At 53.6% G+C, this 19,621-nt stretch overlaps 8 protein-coding genes across 8 annotated transcripts; 3 read left to right on the top strand and 5 right to left on the bottom strand.

Moving 5' to 3' along the window:
- Window positions 1–142: 142 nt before the first annotated feature.
- Window positions 143–1,368, top strand: N7482_006911 (elongator complex protein 4; the record flags this gene model as incomplete). Its single annotated transcript, XM_056689036.1, has 2 exons — window positions 143–605; window positions 668–1,368. 2 exons carry the CDS (start codon window positions 143–145, stop codon window positions 1,366–1,368), a joined length of 1,164 nt encoding a protein of 387 aa, XP_056541465.1.
- Window positions 1,369–1,400: 32 nt separating this feature from the next.
- On the bottom strand, window positions 1,401–1,729 carry N7482_006910 (uncharacterized protein; the record flags this gene model as incomplete). The annotated part of the gene is made up of 2 exons (XM_056689035.1): window positions 1,401–1,603; window positions 1,672–1,729. The coding sequence occupies 2 exons, from the start codon at window positions 1,727–1,729 to the stop codon at window positions 1,401–1,403; spliced, it is 261 nt and encodes an 86-aa protein (XP_056541464.1).
- Window positions 1,730–2,177: 448 nt separating this feature from the next.
- Window positions 2,178–3,146, top strand: N7482_006909 (tRNA splicing endonuclease subunit SEN34; the record flags this gene model as incomplete). Its single annotated transcript, XM_056689034.1, has 1 exon — window positions 2,178–3,146. One exon carries the CDS (start codon window positions 2,178–2,180, stop codon window positions 3,144–3,146), a length of 969 nt encoding a protein of 322 aa, XP_056541463.1.
- Window positions 3,147–3,802: 656 nt separating this feature from the next.
- N7482_006908 (RNase P/RNase MRP complex subunit) lies at window positions 3,803–4,606 on the bottom strand (the record flags this gene model as incomplete). The annotated part of the gene is made up of 2 exons (XM_056689033.1): window positions 3,803–4,008; window positions 4,075–4,606. The coding sequence occupies 2 exons, from the start codon at window positions 4,604–4,606 to the stop codon at window positions 3,803–3,805; spliced, it is 738 nt and encodes a 245-aa protein (XP_056541462.1).
- A 243-nt stretch (window positions 4,607–4,849) lies between these two features.
- Window positions 4,850–6,080, bottom strand: N7482_006907 (alpha-hydroxy acid oxidase; the record flags this gene model as incomplete). Its single annotated transcript, XM_056689032.1, has 3 exons — window positions 4,850–5,002; window positions 5,083–5,939; window positions 6,005–6,080. The coding sequence occupies 3 exons, from the start codon at window positions 6,078–6,080 to the stop codon at window positions 4,850–4,852; spliced, it is 1,086 nt and encodes a 361-aa protein (XP_056541461.1).
- Window positions 6,081–6,645: 565 nt separating this feature from the next.
- Window positions 6,646–7,805, top strand: N7482_006906 (putative oxidoreductase, 2OG-Fe(II) oxygenase family; the record flags this gene model as incomplete). Its single annotated transcript, XM_056689031.1, has 2 exons — window positions 6,646–7,029; window positions 7,098–7,805. 2 exons carry the CDS (start codon window positions 6,646–6,648, stop codon window positions 7,803–7,805), a joined length of 1,092 nt encoding a protein of 363 aa, XP_056541460.1.
- Window positions 7,806–11,920: 4,115 nt separating this feature from the next.
- On the bottom strand, window positions 11,921–13,093 carry N7482_006905 (uncharacterized protein; the record flags this gene model as incomplete). Its single annotated transcript, XM_056689030.1, has 3 exons — window positions 11,921–12,005; window positions 12,070–12,849; window positions 12,930–13,093. The coding sequence occupies 3 exons, from the start codon at window positions 13,091–13,093 to the stop codon at window positions 11,921–11,923; spliced, it is 1,029 nt and encodes a 342-aa protein (XP_056541459.1).
- Window positions 13,094–18,648: 5,555 nt separating this feature from the next.
- Window positions 18,649–19,353, bottom strand: N7482_006904 (GMF family protein; the record flags this gene model as incomplete). Its single annotated transcript, XM_056689029.1, has 4 exons — window positions 18,649–18,840; window positions 18,905–19,035; window positions 19,165–19,258; window positions 19,351–19,353. 4 exons carry the CDS (start codon window positions 19,351–19,353, stop codon window positions 18,649–18,651), a joined length of 420 nt encoding a protein of 139 aa, XP_056541458.1.
- Between the last annotated feature and the right edge of the window lie 268 nt (window positions 19,354–19,621).

Below are 19,621 nucleotides of genomic sequence, written 5' to 3'. Positions count from 1 at the left end.
CGGATGGAGTTGCGCGGAGTTTGAAGCTTTTCTTTTTTTCTGCCGCTTTTGGGTTCCCCGCCGATAACGATTTCCACTCGGCGGAGCATTCACAACTGCAGACTTTATTTGCGCTGTCGGCTATCGTTTGAATTCAAGCAGCATGTCCTTTCGCAAGCGAAATATCGGCCTGTCTGCAGGTGTCGACCGCGCCACTATTCCCAATGCCTCTGCACAGCCAGCCTCCCTCGAATCCGGTCCTGGCATCCGCCCCTCCCCCGATGATGGACGCCCAACCACTTCCACGGGAGCACCATCGCTTGATAGCCTTCTCGCTGGTCATGCAGGACTTCCTCTTGGGAAGCTACTGCTGATCGAGGAGAATGGGACCACAGATTTTGCGGGCGCATTGCTCCGATACTATGCCGCAGAGGGGGTGGTTCAAGAGCAACAGATCCACGTGGTTGGGGTCCCTGAGCAATGGGGTCGCAGTCTACCGGGCTTGATCGGCACAGCAGAGTCCTTGGAAAAGAAGTCGGATAGGCGCAAAGACGACAAAATGAAGATTGCTTGGCGATACGAGCGGCTAGGCGAGTTCGGCGCGGGCATTGCGGGCTCGCGGGGTGGTGAGTACCGTGCTTGATGCATGTATACATGGATACAGCTTCCATATGCTAATGAACTACAGCCCCTGCCCCTGCTCCAGCTGGTGAACAGGATACAACCGCAAAGCCAGCCTTCTGTCACGCCTTTGATCTCACAAAGCGTCTCACACATCCCGGCATTACCAATATGTCTTTTATTCCATTGGTGCCCTCAAGGGGATCGCCCTTTGGCTCGATTCTTCAAAAGCTACAGGCCGCCATCAGCTCCAGTGCCCCAAATTCTGTGCATCGCATTGTCATCCCGTCCTTGCTCAATCCCACGATGTATCCCCCCGACGCTTGCCAGCCTGAGTACGTGTTGCAGTTCTTCCACTCTTTGAGGGCATTGATGAGCGCATACGCCACTCGGGTGACTGCCATGATCACCATTCCTCTATCCTTGTTCCCCCGTTCGTCTGGTCTGACTCGGTGGATCGAGCTGCTGAGTGACGGCGTGATCGAGCTCTGCCCCTTCCCTCATTCCGCAGACGCGGTGGCGACCTCCGGGGCTGCAACATCGGTGGAGGAGCCACCACAAGGCATGCTGAAGACGCATAGACTCCCAGTACTGCATGAGCGCGGCGGCGGAAGTGATCAGAATGTGGGACAGGACTGGGCATTTATCCTGAGTCGTCGGCGATTCGAGATCAAGCCCTTTAGCTTGCCACCAGCAGAAGGCGACACCGAAGCGCAAGATGCATCCGCGCCTGGCGGAATGCCGAAGAAATCGGACCTCGAATTCTGAAAGCTATACAGGAATTCGGTCGGATCTCGAGTTCAATCTTCTTCGTCAAAGTGAGGCTGAGTTCCTGGTTCCGCTAGCATGTCATCGAGTTCGATCTGCTCAGACATGGCGGGGCCAGAGTTGGCCATGGTTCGAAGATAACTCTGCCCGTATGCATCAAGACCTGAGCGCACCGCGAATCCATTTCCTCGGGTACGAAGGCGGTTCCCTAGGCAGGATGAAGCTGCCAGCCATACTGGTAGATGTCAGCGACCATGTGCGCCTTCCAAACACATTTGGAGGGATGTGGAGGTGAAGACTAACCAGCGAAAAGCAGCAGCGGCGCAAAGAAAACCAGGAAGAGCAGGAGCAGGAAGTTCATCTTGATGTTGTGAGCTTGGAGAAGCATCATGGCATGTAGCATAACCCGCGGAAGCGCGGAGAAGCGCCAAGACCGCACTTTCCCAAAGGGGACAAGCGCGGGCTGAGCTCTGCACAAAATTCGCTTCGCGCTGCTTTCTTCAATTTCCGACTTCTTCCACTTCTCGAGTCTCTGGATTTGCTGGTCAACCACAGGCTCGCTTCTTCTAATGGTAAGTGCATGCAACCTCTCTCTTCTCCTCTACCTTTGCCTTGCATGATTATATATCTACAATCTGTCAATCCCCTGAAGCTCGTTAAATATCTCAAATATTGAGCACCTGTGACTGAGAAACGTATTGAAAATGACCTGCCTCGAAATTTCTTCTCGTCTGTTTTGAAATTTTCTTTGAGCTATGGCTAACATCAGCCTCTCACCAGACTCACATGAATGGAATGCTTCCTTGAAAATGGACTCCACACCTACTCTTCCCATCCCGATCTCATACATATCCGGTAGATACCTCCTGTTCTCCATTGACGCCGTCACCTACCTGCGACGGGAGCACCACATCTGCGGCGTGTTGATCGGGACCCTCCCACAAATCCCGCAGCAGAATGTGTTCCTGGGTCTCCCGCTGGAATTGATGCCCGAGGAGGCGCGGCTGTTGGTGGACAAGGGTGTAGCTTGCATTGTAGACGAAGCCAAGGCACATGATGGCATGCGATCGCTCCTAGAGGAAGATCGCCGACAGTATTTACGCGAACTAGAATCCCAAGGCCAGCATGCCATGCGCATCCTAGCAGATCGCAAGGAACAGCAACGAGAACAGACCTTGAGGAAGCTCGACGAGAAGAAGGCCAAGGCCCAGGCTGCCGAAGTCGCAAAGAGCGCCGCTGGTGCTGAAGCCGCCGCTTCATCAGTCCCGTCTCCGGCGGAGAAAGATGGACCAAACTCGACGCTGGACATCTTTGGAGGGGATGACAAGCCCTCGTCTCCCTCTCCCGCAACCTTGACAAACACACCCACTCCCCAGCAGGTCATGGGCATCACCCCTGCTACTTCCTATCCGCCGCTTCCTCACCCTGCCTCCTTAGCGTGTGAACTTCTCTCTAAGCCCGATGTGCCCTTGTCCTATCCGGTCTTTGCCCATCTACATTCACACGGCTATTTCCTTTCACCTGGTCTGCGCTTCGGATGTCAATATGTGGCCTATCCAGGAGATCCTCTGCGGTTTCACTCGCATTTCCTGGTCGTTTCCGCTGAGTGGGATCAAGAAATCGACATAATGGATATCGTCAACGGTGGTCGACTGGGAACTGGTGTCAAGAAGGGCTTCCTTCTAGGTGGACCTCAAAAGAGGCGAGACGAGGTTGACGCTGAGGCTGATCGAATCGACACCGTCCGAACATTCAGTATTGAATGGGCCGGCATGTGAGAAACATGGAAAATCCTGCATGCAACTCAGCTCGGCTTTGCCGTTTAATGATTGAAGGTGACCTGGTTTACAATCCGCCAGTGATCGGGCACCATCTGCTGGAAGTCACATATTCATATCCTATTACGACTGCCTGTCGTCTCGTCAGGCTGACATCCACTTCTCCCTGGGCACATCGAAGTCGGATGTGGAGAAGTCTCCCACTTCTTCCGAATCCGTCGCCCCTATCAATACCAGAGGCCCAAATGGACTGGCAGCTACTCACGGCTGAAACGACATGACGATGCTACCTCGCTCGCCGTCGACATGCCAACCCATTCGAGCCTGGGTATGTCCCTGGTTGGCTGCTTTATAAGCTGACAGGCAGTCTTGCTGCCGGCTGGTCACAGCTGAAAAGCCCACGCCATGAATTTTGTCAATCCGTAAACTCGGAGATACCAACAGATATTCATGTGCATAACTACATATCTTATCAAATCATTCATTATGTACCATGTCTTACCTGGGCTGTATAGCATCGACAGGGTGGTTGTCGGGTAATTCATACATTGGCATCCAAGCGACAAAGTTTCATTGTCCGGGCACCATCTGGTCGGGGCCGGATGATTATGCTAGATTTGATTTTCTCAATTATCACTAGTTCGACATAGGCCCGCCTATACATAGTCGATATTCCTCCACTTAAACTTTTTGTTCGCTCGATCAACAGGTCGATTCTCAAATTGGCTCCCATGCAGCTCGAAAACCAGCGGTTTTGGTGCCTCGGGTGTCGGTTTTTGTTGGTTATTCTCGCCCTCCGCAGATTCTGTCGTGCTCGGGAGTGGTACTGTGAAGCGGAAGACTGTGTGTTCTTTCGGTATCGCTGCGAAAGTAGAAATGTCAGATGCCCGCTCCTCAAATCGGTCATACAGACATCATTGCAACTTACTCTTCACTTCGTCCTTCTCTGTAACAATCACAAACGTAAACTTTGTATCTCGCACCACAATCCCCTGAACTCCCACGCGGCTGGCACATCGACTTCTCACAACCTCCACCTCCGCGCCGTGGTAATCCGCGCTGACCAGCTTAGCGCCATGCGACATAGGGGTTACTAAGCCATTACGCCCGCCGACCTTCAGGTCTAGGATCTCCTGCATGTATCCGACCCAAAGCGCATGCAATCCTTTGAAGATAGCGTGTTTGCATTCCTCCTTGGGCAAATCGTAAAGGCCCGAGGAGCGCTTCTCGCGTGCAGATAGGGGCTGCGGACGCTGGTGTTTGAGGAAGTGCTCTTTCTTCCAGAGGCGGTGGCGACGTCTTCGAGAGCGGTTGTCTGCTGCGGAGGGCGACGTGGGGCGTAGGAAAAGTGGTTTTTGCTTGATGCGCTCTGTGAATTGTTGGGATGCGGTATCGGGAGAATGGGCGCGTGAGAGGAGGGTATGAGCAATATGGGTGCTTGGAGCTGGCGAGGAGGTCATCTTGGAGAATTAGACGCCCCGAGGCTGCGCGTACACGAAGGCGTTGTGGGGTGCGACAGCTCTTAGAGTGGTCGTAGTTGGAGGTTGGGAGCGGAGTTGAGAAAATTGAGGTCGCCCGCGCTGATAAGAGCCCAGATACGCCCCCCATTTAGATATGAGAATGTCCGTATACTCCAGACTCACTCCGCAAGATTGACATCGATAATGAAATTTCCTATGCTCTAATCTATCTAATTTCAAGTCTCATAGTCGCGCAAGTGGTCCGTCAGATCGAACAATCCCTAGGCTTGAAGATCTGATCTCCGACACCGACTTACAACCCGTCAGTTGCATACATCGTTTGAACTCATTGTATAGGACTTCGAGCATCAGCTCGACGCCTTTCTGGCCATTATACTAAAAAAAAGATGTTAGTGGCATCCAAAAGAAAAAGAGGGTCAGGCTACTTGCTGCTAATCCCCAAAGCATAGGGCGACCGACCCAACAACACTCCGCTCCCAGTGCCAGCGCTTTGAAGATGTCGCTACCAGACCTGATGCCCCCGTCGATATGGATTCTGATTCGGCCTCTCGCAACCTTTGCGCAAGCAGGGGGACGTCGATGGTAGCAGGTGTCTCGTCAAGCTGTCGCCCACCATGGTTGCTGATAATCACCCCGTCGCATCCATATTCAATCGCCATTTCAACATCTTCCGGCGTGAGCACCCCTTTGATCCAAATCTCCATATTCGTGATGCTTCGAAGCCATGGTATTTCCCTCGCCCAAGAATGAGAGTCTGAATTAAAGGAGCTGAAAACTTCATCATGCGATTCTTGTTGGATCTGTTCTGTTGTCTTTTCAATCATGGGATAACCGAGCCCCAGCGGTGCTTGGAACCCACTTCTCCATTCATTATACCGGACTCCTAACACAGGGCTATCTGCGGTAAGAAATATCGCTTTACAGCCAGAAGCTTCTGCCCGGCGAACAATCCGGGCCTCTTTCTCGCGGTCGGTCATGGAGTATAGTTGCATGACATGGTGAATTGGCCCAATCTCGGTCCCAGCCGAGGTAATTTGTTCAACGGAATGGTTGGCATAAGAAGATACCCCCATGTGGACTCCCACTCTAGCACATGCCCTGCTGGTTGCTAGCTCTCCATCAGGGTGAGCCATGGCTTGGAGCCCCGCAGGGGCGACGCATAGAGGAAACTTGATATTCCGGTCGAATAAAGTAGTGCTGGTGTTGACTTGAGAGACATCCTTCAGCACTCGAGGCAGAATACGATATTTGTTGTATGCTGTCGAGTTTTCACGAACAGTGACCTGGTTTGTTGAGCCTGAATTGTAGAAGTCTGCAGATTGTGTTACCCCTCATTGATCCGTGAACTGCGCAAACTGTTGAAGAGCTATTGATTACCTCGAGTCGACACTGGAAGTATCTTGGAAGCTGCTGCTTCAAGATCCCCTATGCACAGGATCTTTTCAGTTGCCATTTTGTACTGCTATTTCTAACCAGAAACCAGAAAAGTAGTTTGGGCTGCTAGCAAAGGAATTCGGAGTGGTCTTATCTTCAGACGGAGGGTCGGGGTACGTCTCCACCGGGCGGATTGCGCGCCCTGCGCCCTACAGGTGATCTCAGGGCAGAAATTGGAGATTGGAAGAACAAGGGAGCACTCACGTAGCTCTAAACCCTTAGAAGGAAGATCTTGCAGAGTAGCTGCATTGTAGCCGGCCTGTTTCGAGCAATATGGCACGGCTACATGAACGCAACGCCGGGGCATTAAATGATAGCCTAGCGTGAAATCAATGTGTCATGTAGGCGCTAAATTAGTCCCATGGTTTACCAAACCTCTCTCGTTCGGATGGATAATTGTGTCCGACCACAAAAGTTTGTGTTTGGGTCTGTCCCTCGGCTGATGGTTGCTTCCCCGCATGGGGAGACCGTCACAGATCCATAAAACCAAGAACTTCGACTCAGCATCTCAACCCTATCTTTCATATTTGAAATCCCTCTTATAATCCCTTAGCTGGAGACTTGGATCATATCTTCTTTCAGCTATGGAATCTCAAGCGAATATTACCGATATCGTCAACAATTTCCCGGGACTTCCACCTTTTCCGGACGATGTCTCCACAGCGCCTCTTCTTCGGCTTTCATTGGGAAAGCTGTTGGCAGAGGATATACATGAGTTCGAGCGGCTCTTCCAAGCATCAGTAGAGATTGGGTTCTTCTATTTGGATCTCGAGGGTTCTCAACATGGAACGTCCCTTCTTCGAGATGCAGATGAGCTGTTCAAGGTTGGGGAACGACTCTTCCAACTAAGCCTTGAGGAGAAGAAGAAGTACGATTTCAGTGCGCAGAACTCATACTTTGGGTACAAAGGCCAGGGAGCTGCAGTAGTTGATCAACAGGGAAACTTGGACAGAAATGAGTTCTACAATGTACGTGGCCGTTCTCCTCGTAAGCTCAGATAGGATCAACTATCGATAAACTCATCCCGTGGCTTCAGATCTCCAAGGACGACATCATGGGCGTGAGCGAACCTCTTCCAGCACCGGAAGTTTTGCATCAAAGTCGAAAGCAGACAGAATCATTTATGAAAGGCTCGCATGCAATTGTGGAACTCATATTAAAGATCCTCAATGACAAACTCTCGCTCCCCGAAGGTACACTATCCAATCTTCACCGGCTGAAGGCTGTGAGCGGCGATCAAGTGCGCTTCATTAAAGCACCGCCACAACCAGCAGATGACCGACGAACGGCATTGGGACAGCATACCGACTTTGGTAGTGTGACAGTGCTGTTCAATCGTCTGGGGGGCCTTCAAGTTCTACCTCCTGGCGCTGAAGCAGAATGGGTATACGTGCGACCCCTGCCAGGCCATGCAATCATCAATCTTGGTGATGCAATGGTCAAATTCACCAATGGGTTGTTTCGATCTAATATTCATCGGGTCGCGGCACCGCCGGGAATTCAGGGGGATTCAACGCGGTATAGCCTGGTATATTTTGCGCGGCCTGAGGATAATGTCATGCTACGGCGACTGGAAGGATCAGATCTCATTCCGCCAATTGAGGAAGATCAGGTTGAGGAGGCAATCAACAGCAAAGATTGGATTATTCGTCGAGCCTTGGGACGCCGCGTGGATCTTGTCAAGAATGTTGACTATGATAAGTCTGCCGGAACAGAGCAGATGAGTCGCAGGATAAAGGTTTAGAAGGGGTGGAAAAAAAGTCACCTCGGATTTCAGTGAGCAGATATAGCTCCCTATAACCTGGCCTACTAGGTAAATTCTTGCGCTCATAACTCGTAGGTTGATCTCATTATCTTGTTGTTATCACCATACGAGAGGTGATTGTGATTGCCGCGAAATTGCTGGTTTACGAAAAGGCTCTGAAATGAACTATTTGTCGAGTTTGGTACAACGACCAAAGATATTCCTGCCCTTCCTTCCGGGTGTTCCATCCCTCAACCTACGTGCTCGTCAAGGTAGCAACATTATCATTCTCTTACCCCCATCAAATAAATGATCACAGGAATCAAAGAGGCAAATCCTTCTACCCGCATGTGATACCTAATTTTAAAAGAGTGCTCCTTCTACGCCGTCCAACACCACTCTGCTCTAAAAAGGCTGGTGGCATAGGTGAATACCGTAGAGATGAAATGGAGTTTCATTCACCAATCGATGCCGACATGCTCAGACATTGCAGCTGCACGCAATCTGTTGTGTAGCCTGGCAAACAAGCAGACCCTCACAGATGCATTTGCAATCCGACTGGGAGCCTTTGCATTATGCTCTGGATCAAATAGAGGTTGCCTCGAGGGCCTGATATGAAGGGTATTTTAAACATACTATGCACCTAAAGAGACATGGACGCAACCTCCACTTGATACGGCTAAGATATACCTATCATCAACGGTATGTTGAAGTCGAGGCCAAGGTCAAGACAGAACCCACGCCATTTAACTGGCGAGTGGAATATGACGTGTGCAGGGAGGGCCACTGAGTTATTTTTCGTAGACATTCCTGATCTCGGACCTCTTCCCCATTCCAATCGTGACTGTCATCCATTGCAATTACAGAGTGATACATTCCCTGACAAAAGGGTTGACTTCCTCCACACAGCCCACGGCCTTAACCCGGACCATGTTGATCGCCGGTACAGTATCCTTCAAACTAGCAGCGCCTGTCAGATCCACAACTTGAATCCTCATCTTCGCTACCCTGGCTGGAGGCTCTTCACACAGTAATTCTCTTACGCTAGACGGCCAACCCTTACAAGAATGAATGTGAGAAGAATCTCATGCGAGCTGACAGTTGAAGCTCGTCCGTGCGGCTTGATAGATCCAATTCGGACCCAGCTGTTTGGCCCATGTAGGCCGTGGCCCGACGTATCTGGACCGGGGACCTACAGTAGAATACAGTAATACATAGCCAAAGTATCGAACTGCACGGCCTTCTAGGGGGCAAGCCTAGTGGAACCCGAGATCGTAGACTGACGTGCCAAGCCCTGAAAGGAGCAGGCGACGTGTGGACTGGCATCGCGGGTGGCGGGGTCCTGTGCTGTTGGCATATTTGTTTGGTATCCGTCTCTCTGACGCTCCAATCGGAGGTTGCGTATGGTCAGAACCACAAACTGAAGGTGCATGGCAGGGGTGCAAGCGCATACATCGAAGGCGTGGTCCGATTGCCTGAAAGCAAGCAGCGTGGACAAGTTCCGAATCCATCGCCAGACAGGACGTACACAAACAAAAAAACAGCATAGTACCGCAGTGAGTGACGGGAGTCAAATACCAAGTGGAACACCGCGCAGTCTTTATTCAGGCCGCAGTTCTATGCAGTGTAGAAATCAAGCGGAACGAGACTCATGTCCAATCTCTTCGATTAGGTTAGTCGGCCGTTTGGACCCAGTCGCCGTTCGGCTGACCCTTCCGACAGAAACAAGAAATAGTTCCTGATAGAACTCAACACCCCAGCCACCATTGCTATTCGGGACGGCCAACCGGATCTCCAATTCCCAAGACTCCGGATCCAACTTACACCCCCCTTGCGCTTGCGGTAACCCTTGCAAGGCGCCCGAGGCTATTCTAGCTTAATCAGAATAGAGCAGAGAGGGATGGCGCCTGACGCATCGAAACCGAAAGAATACATTGTACAATACGCCCGTCGCGATGAGACAACAAAGGCATGACAGCCGGGATTGGAATTGTATCGGGCCTAGTCCCGCCAAAGTATTCGATCGACAGCGACTCACCTGGATCGTTTCGCTCGGCAGGGGTTGTGCCCGTGACAGCGGGACGTCCTTGCGTTCGGCTTCCCCGGCACGCTTTTAGTCTTTATAGGGAGATGCTATGGTTGCAGTAGCGAGGTAGTATAGACATGAACGACATTCTAGTCTTAAACATGCGACAAGGATAAGACTTGAGGGGGAGATGTGTCCTTCTGTGCAACCCTACGAATTATACAGCCGCGCAGTGTCGGGCTATTTCTCAAGGACCGTGTACTGTACAGCATAGAGTCCTATACGTACTTCGTACATAGTCTACCTCGGCCTGTCACCGTAGGATCGTCATTGCAAGGCCTCTCCTTCTTTTTCAAGATGACAGCAGACCATAGAAAACGATCTCTAGCGCCCTGCCATCCCACTCCCTCAAGCGCCCAAGCGCTAATCTGAACCAAAATCCACCCGCGGAAGCCCCGCCGCCAAGATGAAACCCGTGAGAATCACCGTGTCAAGCCAGAAAAAGCAGCCGTCTTCCGGGCGCATCCATTGGCCCGGGTGAAGCTCCCACAGCGGCGGGTCCGCCCTTCCCAGGCCCAAGGAGCGCCGGCGCTTTGGTCGCCTCGAGACTGTTTCCTATCTGGGTATAGATCTGGCGGGGAGTATGCGGGAGTACTATCAATCCCATTGTTGCCCCACTCCTTCGGTACGAATCCTTGGGCCCGGGTGCGTTCATACTTACCGTACGGAGACGGCGTACGCCGTACGGAATACGAAGTACAGAGGGCCAAATGCCAGGTCAGAATGTACTGTACTTTGTCCATCGCCTGATTCAGAGCGGCAGGAAGCGCTAACGATTCTGAATAATGCACTTGACCTTGATGCGACGGAAGCGGAAATACCGGCATCTTTCACACACTAGCACCCCTCCTTAGTTGCGTTGAGTTGGACCCGGTCCAACCAACCAGCCCACATTTCAAACGGCTCGGACCGTTGGACAGTATATTCCCGCGAGGGCTCTGGGCTCCGAACGGTGGATAGTTTATTATAGTGAGGCCACGTACTGTGGAACGCGGCATAACTCCGGACTTAAGCATATGGCCGTTGGGCGGTCTTCCGTGGAACGCGATAATCTAATTCTCAACTCTGAACGTGGTCCCATATGACATTGGCCAATGCACATGTGAAACGATCAACTATACCGCTGTACACCATGCGACTGGATTGATTGCAAGACAACATCACCCATCAACCAGGCAGGGCGCGCCGCAACCACATTATGATGCAGTGCCCCGTCCAGCGCTGTACCGAATTCCTAGAAGGCGGCGGCAGGAGCTCATCTGGCCTGATGCAGGCACCGAAGCCGAGGGGAAGTGGAGGAAAGCTGGGCTGGGACTCGCGTACCAGGGCGTACACAAAGTCCCGATTCAATAGTAACTGTACTTTTGTACTTTTTTCCAATTTGTGTTGGATGAGAGAGCGATTCCTGTCTGCAGCCACGATGGCTGTTTCGGGGACTGGACTGTACGGAAGTATTAAGAAGTGGGAACATGATCATCCCGCAATGACCACCTGGAGAATTTGCTTGGACCGCGGCGGATTTCCTTCCCTGTGTGGATCTCTGGATTAATGCCTCGTTTGGGCATACTCGCCGGGCCCACGTCCAGACTGGAGCCAGTACGCACTAAACGGCCTATCTGCCGCCGGCCGAAGAGGAGCAAGAGAGATTGAGAAACCGACACCCGTGGTAAAACGCTTGAAGCAGGACATCTTATCTGTATCCGCGAGCGTTGCGGTGGAGATTGAAACAAGTGAGATAGCATGGACGAGACAGTACGGGGTCTGTACGGAGCACTGGAGGTAGAGGTTGAGAATGTCAAGACCGGACGCTGGTCGAACATTAGATTATTCCAGTCTTCGCAGAGCGAGTCGATGCAACGTATAATGTATCTGTAAGCTATGGCCATGCGCAAAACGAAAGTCCAGGACTACAGGTTGGGGACCAGGAACAAGGACGAAAACAATATCATTTCCCATGCAACCGAGCAGCGAGTAGATAAGTGGAGGTGGACGTAGAGTAAGGGCATTGGAATGCGCTACAAGAAGCGCATCACTCCGCGATCCGCAGGGCTGCTATTCTCTCTTCGACTCGCCGGACGACATCGGGGTCCGGTTCTCGTGGAATTTTCTTCGGCCTGCAAGGTAGACTGGTTAGCATCTTCACATGAAGAATAGGGAGATAGCAAAAGTCCGACGTACGGAATCCGTATAGTCTCCGCGCACTTCGCCTGTGCACACTTCGCGCACGTATTCACGCCATGGTTATAATCCGTCTTGCACACATGGCATATATAATGCACCCGGCGCCGTGGCTTCCTGTACGTCCGATCGGGCTTCAGCTTCGGCGGTTCCACGTCGCCCGGATACCCATCCGGATATTTGTCCGGCTTATGCGGCTCGCGCGGACATTTCTTGCAGCGCACATGGCTACAAGACAGGCACTCCTTCGAGCCTGGCGCGAAGGCGGTCTGGCATGAGTGGCATCGCCGGCGCACACGCTGCATGACCTGCTTGCGGACGAGGTCCTCCCCGCCCGTGCGCGACGGCATCGTCAGCGGTGCCGCCGGGTTACCCGTCAACTTGAGGTGCGGCGTGATGGGCAGCGAGCCGGGCTGGCGGGCACGGATCTCGGAGATCTTTGCACGAGGCACGCGCGAGTGCTCGTCGTCCTTCTCGCACTGGGGCGGGAAGCGCGGGCACTTCTTGCATCGTGGGTGCTGGCAGTTGACGCAGACCTTCTCGGGCCCGAAGGTCGTTTCACAGCGGTGGCAGGTGCGCCGCACGCGCATCCGGATCGGCTTGGTCACCCGGGTGAGTTGCAGGTCCGTGGGCGACTTCCACTCGCCGGGCTCGAGGGTGAGGCCGTATTTGGCGAAGAGCACGCGGGCTTTCTCCTGCTGCATGGCGCTGTAGTCGGTGAGCTTGGCTGGTGGTTCGGCGCCGGTGGGTTTGCGGTCAGGCACGGTTGTTGCAGGAGCACTGTGCGCAATTCGAAAATAGAACGTCATTAGCAAATGGAATTCCCGAAACTGTATCAAATGCTACGGGCGTTGACATACGCTGCTTCGCTGGACGATGGACCGGCGGGTTCGGGGAGGGCCGCAACGGACTGGCGCTTGGAACCTGAGCGCGGGCGCAGAACAGTCTTCATGCGCTTCAGATACTTAGACAAGCCTTCAGGCTTCTCCTCGGCCGAGCGGCCGGGGGTGTCTTGCGGTGACATGGCGAGGAAATTTGGGCCCGGCTTTTATGCGCTTCGAGAAAAAGGCGCAGGAATGCAATGGCGAATGCTCGGTCGCAGATCGATGTCGATGGGCGGTGGTGGACGATCACTTCATGCCCAGAAAAGTCGGAGATGGAATGATTGAATGATCGACGTGAAGAAAAGGGAACAGGGGTGTATAGCGTCGGATGGTTGGAGGGAACCAGGGTCGATTGTGACGACCCGAGCCGTGGAGTTGGGATTCCCGACCCAGCGTGGAGGTCTTCGTACAGGGAACTCCCCGGGGAGGGTGGACGGGTGGAAGGGGAGAACGCGAAACGAAGAGCGAAGAGCGAAGAACGAAGACGGAAGAACGAAGACTGAAAGATCGAAGATTCGCAGGAACGGAGGAGCAGCTAAGGATAATATAAGAATCCAGCCAGAATAGAAACGCCTAAGACACGACCAGTCCTCCTCGAGGCAGCCAAAAGGGAAGGGGAAGGGAATCTTACAATACTCTTGTACTCGTATGAATGGAGGGTACAGGAGATACAGGAGACACCAGTAGACCGGCTCCATTAATTTGTTATTTCATTATTCCATTAATTCATTATTCCCTCCACTTTGATTAGTTGTCCCGGCGTACGGGGTAGAAAGTGGAGGCAAAGCTTCGGACCCGAGCACATGGACTGCAGTGTGCAGGGTTGGGTCATAGTGTGGTACGGCGAGGAGGGAATGGACAGGACGGAGTATAGAATTCCGTACGTCGAGTATAGAGAACCCAATCACGGAGGGCTCTCCGGTCAGATTGTATGTACTTGTACCAATCCCCCGTACCCTCTGTACCCTCCGCTCTCTTCACGACACCGTCCGCGACAGTACAGTAACTAATTTCTGTACCATCCCGGCAGCTTGGGTCCAGTGGACTCGCTGGTATGTGGACGGGCCGTGCAAAGCGAGGAGGCCACTGGACACAACGCAACGTTTTGAATTCTCCGTCTGCCCGCGCGAACAAAAAAGGCAAAAAGTAAATCCTGGTCGGGCTCGGGCAGGATTAATTATGTCATGGAGAACGATCCTCTGTCCTCGTCTCGTTCGTAGTGGTGGTACCTTGGGCTCGGCCTGTTGGCTGCATCACGATAACAATGGTACAGTATACAGTACCTAGCCTGTATTATCGCGTCGCCACTGCAGGTCCCGGCCACCGGGTACCGCGTATCGCCTGTACGGGGGCCATCCCTGGTATCTTTGCGGTACGATCAGAACCAAGCAGAAGCAGAAGCAGAAGCATGGGTTCCAGCGGATGCCAATGATAGCGGGCCCCATTTAGTCTTTCTTTGCCCACCCCCCAACCCCACTCCTGCTGCTCCTGGAACCAACCCCGACGATCTGTTCGCCGTGACAGCGGAATGGTAGCGATACGATGGTCGCCATTATGCTTCGGATGAATACCGCGCCTGCGCCATTTGTCGAGACTCCTGCCCTCTTCGTCCATCGCAAGCTTCCCTGCAGTCCCCCACAAGGCGTTGTCTTTGGAGCTTGCTGGGCGGAAAGCCTCCCGGGGCCGCCCAGCGCAGTCCATCACTTGAACCCGAGGTATCAACCGGGCCATGCGTGTCAGGCTCGCCATTGGTTCCCGACAATTCCTCAGCGCGTCCCGACGCTGTTCGAGGATGCAGAGGCGCGGACGAGGCGTCCTTGCTCGCCAACGTACTCAGGGAGGACGGAGGACAGAGGATGGAGGATGGAGTACTATTCACTCCTTTCAGCGAGAACAGCGTCTACTGGGCCCCAGCCGATCGGCCGGGAGGAGGTGGAGTTGTGCAGTCGCCCTCAGCCAGCGGTCTTGAACCACACGGCTGTACCCGCCCACTGCTCGGCTGCGTTTCCAGAAGCAGTTAGCCTTCAGGGAAAAGGACCCGGCGAGGGGAGAATGGCGGAGGTACGTGCCGTTTGATTTGAGGACAACGTTGTATCTATCCTGGTGTGATACGGGGCGACGATCAGGCTCGGGGGGAAGCAGCTGGGTGGGTTAATTCGCGATGTCCCGAGATATGGAGAGTCGACGATCTCCATGCCGGTATAGTTTCTTTTTTGGGATTTGTCTCCCCCGTGTTGGTCTTGGTGGTTCAATATGGATTTTCTTCAGGCACAAAGTCCAGGCTTCACCCGGAGCCCGACGATACAAAGCCACCCCCCCCACCTCCAGTTTTAACGCCCGGCGCTTCGACGAGCCCGACCGGCTACAGGAAATTGGCGAGAGTTTATATTACCTTTCTCTTCGCAACGGTGTATCCAATTGCCCATGTCCTTTACGAGGGGCCTGTCCACTATCTACTATGGACCAGCATGTTCGGACGGCAGATGCCCCCAGTGGTATAGTGCCTACTGTGGTGTAAAGTATAAGGTGACGAGCCACCCCCCTGCAATTTCCATGACGATCCGCCCTCCTCGCAGGAGAAATACCTTGCCATTACTGCTGGAACGACGTAAATGCGCCGGTGATGTGGGCTAAGGAACTCTCGTCTTGCAGCGACAACCATCCATCTCCGAGGAATGGGAGAGGCCAGGGCATAGGTCAACCACCCTCCTCACGGAGAGTCGCCTCGACATCTCCTGGAGGAGTACATAGTACATACCCTACGCACATTGTATACCAAGTCGTCTGCGAGCTCCGCAAGCAACGCAACCGCGGCCATGCATCATGCATGGCACGGGCGGGACTCGGAGATGCTAGAAAGGCGTTCGTTTCCAAGATCCCGTACCCGGCCTAGTATCCCTTGGGGATAGTCGCATCTCCTCCCACACCAAGCTAAGTCCGGGCTAGCGGCGAACGCAATTTTTCACGGAGACAATGGAGGGCTGGCGGGCGGATCGATCTGTTGGATCAGAGTTCGACGGCGGTGGTACTACGGGCAACTACTGCGGAGCTAAGAATGCCTGCTTCTCCCGCACTGAGAAGATCGTTCCATGCCATGAATTTATCCCTCGTTGCCCAACGGTCCCACTGCGTGGCTTATTGAACTTTTGTTCCCTCTGTGGCTACGAGTCATGTCGATGGTCGTATCTTGGGTGGTGTGGGGGGAGCAGAGGCAGAGGGCGGGAGGCTGGAACTGACAGCCGGGCTGTGGATGGTTCCTAATTCGAAGCCACCTCGCTTGACGAACACCCTTGCCACTGCGGAAGGAGGGGGCTCGTGGTTGCGTAACTGTCACACCTGAAAGCGCCCCTCCTCTTCCCAGGCAAAAACAAACGGGTGTGAGGGCTTGGGGCGAGATTCCTGGTGACGCTAGCCAGGATTTGATTTTGCCATGCCAGCCGTATCCAACCATCGATGCTGGTAGCAGAAGTAGCAGAAGAACAGAGGATCGGATGGCCTGCTGAGGCGTACTTCACCGCCAACTGCAGCTGAACCGCCCCCTGGAAAAGCGCGACCTGCTCCTCGGGCACAGTGGTTCGTTCCAGCAGGTCAGTGCCGGGTCCAGTCCGCTGGGACATCACCCTCCAATTTCCCTTGCCCTCGATTCTCCTGATGCGCCCCGTGCGGCGCGGGGCTGTCCTGGTCTCGACACCGATTGCCGGGATCCCGGCCTCGCGCTGGTCCCCAGTCCGGGGCGGGTCCTGGTGATGGGAGACTGGCCAGGGCCCAGCGAGACGGGGGGTTGCACAAGTACGAGCATGACATGGAGCCTGAGTATGGTAAGGGCCGGTGGACAGGTATAGTACTGTACTGCTGTACTGCTGTTCTCCTCTGCTGCTCTGCTGCCATGTCGAGACGAGGTTAGTCGTCCATTTTTGCTTTTTTTTTTTTTTTTTTGTTAATCTGCGACCGGCACTATTGGAACGATCGCCTCGAACGATCGGGCATGGTTTGTTGTGTCTGGTTGAACTCAAGAGGCGTTCTGCCCCTCGCTCCCGCCACTGTTGACGCAGGCGGCACCGGAGTATGTATGGGCTGCAGGAGGCATCAATAGTATAATAATATTGGGTGCACACGAGCAACAAATGAACAACTCGCCAGTGCGCCACCGACATGGATTTGAGACGCGGCCAGCGAAGTCTGATTCAGCCAGGGTCAAGGGTCTACACTGTAGCTACTGTATGCTACTGTATCTGCGGTTCTGCATCTTATCCATTTCATTTCCACACTCACGAACATGCTGGAAACTATAAACATACAACACAGCCCCCAAACCAGGCCAATACCACCCCCTCTTCTGAGAGACATTCCACCCATGTTGCAGGAGGATCCCCCTTCCTCGTGCATCAACGGTTGCGTCAACATAGATGTCCAGTATCAAGCCACCATCCATCAGCAAGTGCGAGTATGGGAGGGATGAAGTCGTCACCTAGCCAGACCCAAACCGTGTCTTAATGCAATTCGCAATTCCGGAAGTCGGCATCTCACGTTTCCATCCCCAATGTCGTCTATCGCTCGAGGTCTATGTTTCTTGCTCGAATACCCCACCCTCCCCCTTTTTGTGAAGACCGAGCGTGAGGTCCTATCAACATTCCGAAACGCCCGTGGTGGTCTGGAGCCAGGGAGCCTTTGTATCCAACCCTCTGCCGGCGAACTCCGAGTCTCCTACTGTATGGATGGGTTGGGGGATGAAGGTTCAGCTACTTTTGTCATAGTTACTTTTGTCATACTTTTGTCATCAGGGCGAGATGGAGTATGGTGGAAGCTTAGTGGATGGGTGGGGTGGGCGCGAACTGGAGTAGTCGGCGATCAGAGCTCGACCAACGGCCAATCAGTGTCTCTCCTTGCCGAAGATTCTCCGCGAGTCATGGGGCAATTGGACCACGGCACTCAGAGGCGATCTACATCTACTCCCTACACCATGAGAGAATAGATCCGTGGCTAGCGAGAGGAACCCCTCGGGGAACCTCTGGGCTCCGGCGGAGTGGATAGCCCGTCGTGGAAAGGGGGGGCGTCTCTCAGATGGGACTTGTGGTTCACAGGGGCCAGCAAGATCTGACGACCACAGTGTCGGGCTCAGCTGAAAGGGCTGCTGAGCCAGTCCCGAGGGACATTGTGGCATGAGAAGTAGTCGCTGTGTACGGAGTACGTTGGAAGGATCCCGAAAGGGGCAAGAGGAGAGCATCTGTCACGGCACTTGCACGACGTCGATCATGGTAGTTGACTAGTCTGATCGAGGAGCAGTCCAGTGCAGAGATCGCTCATTCAAAGCAATAGACTCAAAAATCGGGCTGTCAAATCCCTTGCAAACACGTTAGCCGGGCGCGCAAGACGGCGCCGTTGCAAATCATGTTTGTGATAGATCGCGCCGCTAGGGATTGAGCCCCAGCCCACTGGAAACCACTCAAGCTTCGTGGAATCGTTCTGCTCCAGTCAGAATTCCAAATGTAGGCTATGAGGGCTTTCAGCTGTGGTCTGCGTGCACATAATTTGTCATATCGTAGCCACACCGTGCATTGAGTCTCATCCAATCTTGCCCGAACGCCGCCTCTATACAAAAAGTCCTTCTGCCCGGGATATATTCCTGACGAATACCATCCTATGAGTGAACAACGTCAAGCAAGCCTAGCGGTCGTTCATCTCCGGTTTGGCCGGTTTACTCGTCGCCGGCCAGTTTAGAGGCGATCGAGATGACATCGTCCTCGCTCTCAACAGGAATCAGCCGATTGACTCCAGCGGTGGTGCGCATCAATTCAATTGCGTTGGCGTACTGATACATAGTATCGGTCTTGCAGTTCTCGGGTTTGTAGTAGAGGAGGACATAAGGGACAGAGAGGCGGCCGTCCTTCTAGAAAGCACACCACTGGATCAGTTCTCTGCACAGAGGTTCCAATTGATCGACGACCACTCACCAGCGTCAAAGGGTAGCTTAGAACAATAAACTGCGGCGAGGTCTCGGGCAGGTCGTCGGCCAGGTCCATCATGTTGGAGTAGGTCTCGTCATTCTTGGGGCGGATCTCTCCGGTGTTCTTGTCGATTTCATCTGTTGATGGTATTAGCCTGTTCTGCGTGGGCGATCACTTGACCACATAGAACGTCAATGCAGACGGAATATAGAGGATATCCAGGCTCGTAGGGCACACTCGTGGCAATGGGGAGTTGGGAACCGTACAGATCTGAGCCTGGGGCTCCTTAGCTCGCGACGAGCTCAAGCGAAACTTGCGCAGCTTCTCCTTCGTCTCCGGGGAGAAGGAGTATAGTCCTGGCTGCAAAACGCGGGCATTAGACACACCGAATCCCCAGTTGAAAGCAGTTGGGAGGCCCTGTCGGGTGTCCACGTGGACGTGGGGTTGCTCACCATGATAGGAGATGTGCGGGTGGTACAACGCGCAAAGCGACAGTACAAAAATGAGCCCGCTGAAATGAGCAAGCTCTGCTCTAGGAATTCTCCAGCCGCAAAGATATCAACGTGCACGCGCAGGGTAAGGAGGAGGTGGCGCCACGAAGAATGCGGGAGAGGACGGTGATGAGCTCAAAGTGCGGGCGGAGTAGACATCTGCCCTCCCCCACTTTATGCGCAATCGCTCTACTTCCCCAACGTAAGACCAACGACGTCCTCTCTCTGCACT

The sequence above is a fragment of the Penicillium canariense genome (assembly GCF_028826845.1).
Source record: "Penicillium canariense strain IBT 26290 chromosome Unknown utg000004l_segment0_segment0, whole genome shotgun sequence".
Classification (NCBI taxonomy): Eukaryota; Fungi; Ascomycota; class Eurotiomycetes; order Eurotiales; family Aspergillaceae; genus Penicillium; species Penicillium canariense.
The sequence above is the reverse complement of the archived record's forward strand: the minus strand, read 5'-3'. Positions and strand labels throughout refer to the sequence as shown.